The sequence below is a fragment of the Vombatus ursinus genome, unplaced genomic scaffold (assembly GCF_900497805.2).
Source record: "Vombatus ursinus unplaced genomic scaffold, bare-nosed wombat genome assembly UNPS02014803.1, whole genome shotgun sequence".
NCBI lineage: Eukaryota > Metazoa > Chordata > Mammalia > Diprotodontia > Vombatidae > Vombatus > Vombatus ursinus.
Window position 1 is genome coordinate 3,120,911 of NW_020954581.1, and position 7,842 is coordinate 3,128,752.

At 43.1% G+C, this 7,842-nt stretch overlaps 1 protein-coding gene across 1 annotated transcript in view; it reads left to right on the top strand.

Annotated features, from left to right (window-relative positions):
• The window catches only part of TTLL7 (tubulin tyrosine ligase like 7), a 116,928-nt gene that overhangs the window by 46,544 nt on the left and 62,542 nt on the right, over window positions 1-7,842 (top strand). Inside the window, exons 10-11 of the mRNA XM_027873967.1 lie at window positions 4,039-4,186; window positions 4,280-4,353. Of these exons, the coding sequence (XP_027729768.1) occupies window positions 4,039-4,186; window positions 4,280-4,353 (222 nt within the window). The remainder of the gene's footprint in view (window positions 1-4,038; window positions 4,187-4,279; window positions 4,354-7,842) is intronic.

Genomic DNA, 7,842 nt, shown 5'->3' on the forward strand with positions numbered 1-7,842 from the left:
TGTGGTGGCAAAGAATTGGAAATTGAGAGGATGCCCATCAATTAATGGAATACTATTGTGCTATAAGAAATGATGAACAACTGACTTCAGAAAAACCTGGAAAGACTTATATGGTCTGATACTGAGTGAAGTGAGCAGAACCAGGAGAACGTTGCACACAGTAACAGCCGTGTTGAGTGATGACTAATATTGATAGACTTAACCCTTCTCAGCAATACAAGGATCTAAGACATCTCCAAAGGCCTCATGATGGAAAATGCTATCCACATCCAAAGAAAGAACTATGGAGTTTGAATGCAGATCGAAGCATACTATTTGCTATTTTTTTTTCTTCTGTTGTGTTTTGTTTTCTCTTTCTGGTGGTTCCCCCTATTAGTTCTAATTCTTACTTACAACATCACTAATGTGAAAATATGTTTTATAGGAATGTATGTGTATAGCCTATATGAGATTGTGCGCCATCTTGAGGAGGGAGGTGGGGAGGGAGGGGGAGAAAAATTTAAAACTCAAAAGCTTATGGAAGTGATTGTTGATAATTCAAAATAAATTAATTAAAAAAATAAATAATAAATAAATATTTGTTGAAGGGAAGAAGTATGAAAGTCATGTTGACCTCCTGAAGCAATGATGTAATAAGATTTTTTTAAATACCCATTATGGGCTCAAGTAATAAGAGCTAAGTCCTTTGTTGTAATTAAGGATATATTGTTCCACAGTAAACATTTAGACTGCATGTGGAAGATGAGTGGAATAGCATCTGGGATCAGGGGATCATCAGCAAAGATCACTAACACAGGATGGGGATGGGGTTTGAGATGCTTGCTAAATTAGAAAGGAAGAGGGAGAAGGCCGGGAGGGCAACTCACAAGGGAGAGAGGCAAGATGATGGATGTTGTGTCCAGGGCTGGAAAGCCCCAGAGAGGGGTTTTGACTAGGAGGAACAGGGTGATAAATTAAGAATGTGTAGAAAAGGCATTGAGAAAGACTGGGATGGCCCTTGAGATGAAGAAAGAGGAGCTGACCGCGCTGATGTAGGCAGAAAGCTGCTTTGGCTGTTGTAACCTTAGGTAAATGTAGATACTCCCCTAAATGTTGGGTCTACTTAATTCCCTCACTAATAATGTACTAGAGCTGAGGCTTCCAAGCCTGTCTGTTTTGTTTCTGGCAAGGGATTGGGAAAGAGAAAAACAGGTGTTCAACTCAGGAGAGTTCTTTCTAGGAAAATCGCTCTTCTCGGTGGAAGCCCTCTATGGTGAAAATTCACCGGAGATTCAGACATTTGGAAACATAAGGAGCTGAACATCTGTGTTCTATATCCTGACATACCTTGCTACATAGAAATACCTATTTTTAGGACAGTGTTGAGAAACAGGCCATTTAATTTATTCTGCTTTGTGAGCCAAGTATCAAGAGATGGTAATTACATTTGTGCCTAGAATTGCAAAAACACGACATGCTTTAAAAAGTCATTAGTGACATTATTTCAGAAGCCTATGTAGTGGGGATATTATTTCGCAGAAACTGTCCCTGGTTATGTCTCTATGTATTTGTTTCAATTTCCATTTCTCTTCTGTTGATGTTTCTCAGATGTGTCTGTCTTCTTAGTATCTAGGTAACATTTTTCTGGGGATGCCTGTCTTCTTAAAAGTAGGTGCTTCCATGGGGATATGATTATTATTTATGTGTATCTGATGTTCCTTCTGTTTGTTTTATTCTGTGGGCATGTTCTCTCTCCTGCCCCTTTATTAATTTCTTCTTCCCTGTCCCCCTTCTGACTCTGTGTTCCTTACCTATCCTTAATGTGAAAGAGTATTGAATTATTATATTCATTAATGCCTATGTGCCCATTTTCCTAATTTAAAAGACAATGGATTTGAATGTTTACAATTTCTTTCTCTCTTAGAAAAAAAAAGATTTTTTAAATTTTATTTTTGTTTATATATGGCCCTTGAGTGACTTTTCCCCATCTTGTGGATCAGTGACAGACTAGAAAAACCTGCAGTTTAAACTTTTTAGATAAAGAAGGTATGTCAGGCCAAGTGGTAGGTCTGATTCAGAAATTTAAACTGGAAGATTTTTCATTCACTCAGAGCCATCTAAACTTGACACAGTGATATGTTCATATTTTCTTTTCTGTCCAAACAATTGAACTGTTGCCCGATTTCCCCCTTTGCTCCCTGCCACATACAAGATTTCTGTCTCCTGGCCAGCTATTCTTAGTTCTTTGGATGTAGGAGGTGAGTGAGGCAGTCTCTATATTGTCCGTCATCCTTGCTCTGTGATTGGTCCGGCATTTCTTGGTGTGATAAATTGCCACCCGTCCCTCAACTAGTCCTGAACTGCTGCAGAACTCTGCTTGTCTTAGAATCACACAAGCCTGTTCTACACATCATCCCGCCAGAGGTGTGGCCGAGGTAAACCTGTGCCCCAGCGATGCACCCCAGGCCTTACAGGCAGGGCTGTTGTGCGTTCCATTGTGAACTATGCAGCCCAGCTCTCACTGTGGATGCGGCAAGTTTCCTTGAAGCTCAGATACCACGTTGGCAAGCAAAAACCCCCAATATACTACATGTTCACTTTGGATTCCAATTCTGTTTTTAGAATCACGAAGCTAGAAAAATACTGATGAGTGAGCTCTAAGTACTTTGGGGAGATGGACCCCTCACAAAACCCCATTGTGGATGTTAATTGGGCTAATTCTGGGGCTCGCTTGATTTCTTTTCTGCATCTGGGTTTTCTCTCTTCAGAGTTGTTGATATACAGGGGAAATGGTATCCCCACTCCTCCCCCTTTCGTGAAATGCATTCACTTTTACCCTTATTTCCAATTAAATACATGTTGAGGGGTTGCTCTGCATGGGCACTGTGCTGGCTTCCAGATATATCATAGAGAGTTCTAATAAGAAAGACATGCTGCTTGGCCTTCATGGAGCCTATAGCTTAGTGAAGGGCTGTAACTGCAACAAGAATGACAAATAACAGCTGCCAGCACTGAGTTCGAGTTCCGCCCAGATACTTACTGGCCTTATGAGCCTGGGTGAGTCAGTGAACTTTCTCAGTATCTGGGCCAACTCTCTCAGACTGGAAGTTGCAGGATCTATGTAGGGAGTTGGCTTTGCTCATACCAATAAAAGTGCAGGTGTGGGTTCCCACCGAAAACACACACACACACACAACACCCCCCAAAATAGCCTTCATGCAGCCCTCTAAGGTCTCAAAGTGATTTATCTTATTTGGTCCTCACTGCAACCCTGAGAGGCTGGTACTCATTATGATCCCCAATTTGCAGATGAGAAAACAGGGGTTCAGAGAGATTGAATTGTGTGGGGTCCCATAGCTAACAAGTATTTGACGCAGGATGTGAACTCAGGTCTTCTTGACTCCAGGTCCAACAGTCTGTGAATGATGTCATGCTGAGATATCATAACTGCAATTAAAATATAATAAGTAAATGTATGAGAGAGGTATAAATGAGGTGCTGTAGGAGGTCTGACAAGTGGGAGAGATGGAAATAATTAACAGTGGGATCAGACAAGAAGGCTTCCTGGAAGAGGTTCCATTTAATTTGAGTTTGAAAAAGTACTTAGAAATTAAAGGGGTGGTGGGAATAGAAGGGTGATAGGGGGCATTGTGTGACTGGTCGCTGAATGTGGAATCTTGACTGTAGCGTCATTAGTTTAGAGCCAAAAGGGACATCAAAGGTTATCTAGCTCTATCCTGTCATTTTACAAATGAGGAAACAGCCTCACAGAGGGGAAGTGACTTATCCAAGTTCACACATACCAGTAGTAATAATATTCTTTGCCTTTTTCTTGAAGATGTCGGACTGTGTGTGTGGCTGCACCAGAAAGTATCACGATGTGACGATTTACAATTGGTGTGAATGTGTGCTATCCAAAAAGAGATTTAATGTGATGTTCAACCAATTTATAAGAAATACATCTCATTTATGCGACTCTCATCCTTGTCAAATTCTATGTGTGATAGAAAAACTCACACCTTGAATTCGAATCACTTGTCCGTGTATTTCATATTTTAGGACAAGTGACAAAAGGAGAAACTTGGCCAAACAAAAAGCAGAAGCTCAGAAGAGACTTTATGGTCAAGGCTCAATGAAGAGGCTCTCGCCGGGTTCTTCGGACTGGGAAAAACAGCGACACCGACTGGAGAGAAGGAAAGAGGAGTTGGTAGGATAAGCTTGAACAAACACCTGACTCCCCTTAAACTTCCTATTGAACGTGCCATGTCATCTTTCACTTGTGACGTTTCTTAATTTCTAGAAAGAGAGACTTGCCCAGGTTCGTAGGCAGGTATCCAAAGAAGAGCACGAAAATCGGCACATGGGAAACTACAGGTAACATTGCCTTCTGCTTTCTTGTATGATCCAAAGACTCTCTAAGCTGGTCAGCAGATGTTTATTAAGTGACTGATGTGTGCCAAGCTGTGTGCTAGGGCTCAGGGCAGGAGAAAGGCAGGGATTTGGAGCCCTTTTTCATGGGTGTCTTTTTTCTCTGGTTTATTTTTCAAAACTCTTAATTTCATGTTTAATCAGAAAGTAGCTTTCTAAAAATCTTATTTCCTTCAAGTGGCAGGGGAACCTGAGAGTATTCTTGAAGGTATTGGGGTTTTAACATCTGGTGGTACTTAGGGATCTGGGTCCTGGGTCGGCTTCCACTCCAGCTCAGTCCTCTCTGGTCATTATGTGGTGACATTATATTGTATTTGGCAAGGGGCGGGATTCCGGCTGACAGCATGGAGGATGTGGTCTGGCTGGTCACTGACCATGGAGTCTTACACTGAGAGCCAGAAGAACTCTCGGAGATCATCTAGCCCAAGCCCCTCATTTTTCAGATGAGGAAAGTGAGACCCCAAAATGGGAAATGCCTTGATTGTGACCCAGACAAAAGAGCTGTAACTAAAATGAAAAAGCACCAGTGTGACCCTGCGTACATCTTACCTTTTGCCCTTATTTATTGGATGAGGTACACGTTTTATAGGACACGACTGAAATGACTGAACAACCAAAAAATGTTTTATAGGCCTGTGTTAAGGAACTGTCTTCTGATTCTAATGCCTTGGTTATTTTATTGTATTAATTGTGTTTCAGTCTACAATTCCAGCTTTATTAAAGGCTCAACAGAAGCAAAGGTCTTATTGTCAGAATCTTCTTGAATACTTCAGAGGACCCCTGATTGCCTCACTGTATATGTGGCTTCCACCTGTACATGTCACAAGCTTCACTACCTAATCGTTTCTGATGTTGTCTGTGTCCTCCATAAGTCCTCCATAGAGTAAGGAGCCACCTGGAGCATTAGAGACCGCCTTCTTACCTGAATCACCTTAGAATGAGAGATAGAAAATGAAAGGAACTAGGTAGCCAGGCCTCCCTTGTGCACCTTGAACTCGGGTCTCCTGACTCCCATAGTCAGCCAGCTAAGGCCGGAGAAGATGAAATAGGTAGACCCAGCAGCTTATGGCTTCCTGCTTAGTGCTTTACTTTTAGATGTGAAATGTGCTTTGCCTAGGCCTTGGTTTTTTTCTTTGGGCCACCTTTGGAAAAATTTGCTAAAGGGTAGCTTAGGCATTTATTTATATGTGCCTTTGAGGAGGGCAGGGAGAATTCATCCATTTTGTTCCCTCTCCTCCCACAGACAGAGCCAAAATAACTCGATAATTTGGTTCTTGAGAGCCAGAGTAGTGCAAAAGAGCTTTGAACAGCCTCGAAATGAATCATGGCAGCACCTGGGTCTGTGATGTGTCAGAGTCAAGGAGTGATAGTCCCTCGTAGTAAAGTGCATTTTGCTATGTCCCTTGCTGCTGAGAGCCAGTAAAGAGAGTTATATGCTGTTCTCTATCCACAAGTATGAAGAAAGAGGAAAGGAATTCAGTAGCTGGCCTTCCTTGCACCTGAGGAATGTACACACTTCGCAACTCAGTCGAAATAATGTGTGCTGCAGTGGCCAAGGGTTTCACCTGGCTTGGGCTTGAGCAAAGCCTGGCTCAAACTCCAACATACAACATCTGATAACCCCCATGGTGCTTAAGGATAAATGTGAGGACTCCTGATCCTTCCCCAGCCTCTTCTTGGTGGGGAATGTGGCAGCACCTGGGCATTGATTCTTGATTACTGGGTGCCAAGGTAGGGTGGCAGAGAGGAAGGGAAGGGATAAGGAAGACATATGGCGCCTAGTGAGAGATGAAAGAAAGTTGGAACCAAGAAGGGGGTGGGGCTGGCATGGGGAGGGAGCTCCTTGAATAACATATTGTAGTATCCAAGGCTTAATGCTCAAATTTGTTAACAATAATAATGTGGGGAATACTTTCCCCTCAGTTCTGTGAAGTGAGTCATCTGTGTGTTGTTATTCCTGTTTATAGATGAAGAAACAGTTGTGTCTGAGATAGGTCTTGAACTCGGGTCTCCTGACTCCCAAGTCTGACATTCTTTCTACTCCACCATGCTGCCTCTCGTGGTGGTGGGGGCAGTTTGGGAATAGAACTGCATTATATTGGAAGGTTCTGGTGAGCTTAATAACTGTGTGCATCGTAAGGAAGAAGGGAGTAGAAAAGGCCCCCAGTGGCTTCTGGAAAGCTGAGTTAGGCTGTGATCATAATCACAGCTCTGAGCACTTGCTCTGAGGTCTAACCGGGCTCATGTGGAATAAGGAAGCTTCTGAGATATGTTTTTAAAGTCTTGATCTCTGCTAGCTACTCCAACCCTCTTTCAGTTAGCAACGTGGAAGAGTCTGCTGGCCCTCAAACAGCAGGCAGAGGGATTGAGCTTGCTCTGTGCTGGGCATTTACTCTGTGCTGGGCACTGTGTCCAAACCCTGAGGCAAAAGTGAACCATGCTGGCCTTCAGCAAGCTTACACTCTGTCATAGGATAGAAATAGCATTTAAGGAGCTGTTTTCTGATTCTAAGGCCTTGGTCATTTTATTCTATCACTTGTGTCTGACATTCTGTCAGAGGAGAGCACGTGGACACTTAGCAGAGGCATAGAAACAGAATATACACAAAGTAAATACGTGGAGGAGGTAGGCATGATGCGGGGGAAGCTGCTTTGGGGGTTAAAGATTGTGGCCTCAAAGTCCATTTTAATGCTGATTGTATGCCTCATGTTGGGTAAGTCACTCAGTCAGGATGTCTACAAAATGAGGGGGTTGCACCAGGGAACTTCTAAGGTCCCTTCCAACTCTGGAACCATCGATGATTCCTTGAGCCAAGGTGGTTTTTGTGGGGTGGGGAAGGGGAGCTACTCGATGCTATGAGAATCAGAGGAGGCCCTAGGGTAGAACATAGTGCTTGAGTTGAGCTTTGAGGGAAAGTAGGGATGATGGGAGGTAGTGAGAAGGAGGGAGTGCTTTCCAGATATGGGGGACAACCTATGCAAAGAGTTGGGTAATGGAATATTTGTGTGAGGAACTATAAGTAATAAGACCTATAAGTAATCCATTTGGAAATGTAGGCTGGAGTCACGTTGTGAAAGGCTTTGAATGCCAAGCAGAGAGGGTTATACCGATTCAGGAGGCAATAGGAAGCCACTGAAGCATCTTGAGCAGGGTAGTGACATAGTCCAACCTGCGCTTGGGGTATATCACTTTGCCAGCTTGATGGAATATGAATATACATTTGGAGAAGGAAGAGCCTGGAGGGAAGAGACTGGGAGACCATAGAAGGCAATTAATCATGAGAGGTGCTGAGCACCTCAACTAGGGTAGTGGCCACGTGAGAGATGATGGAGATGGATGGAAACTGACATAGAGTTACAATAGATAACATTTAAACCCCGCCTGGTGAGGGAGACTGAAGGACCAAGAAAGGCTCCAAAAGTTAACTGTTTAAGT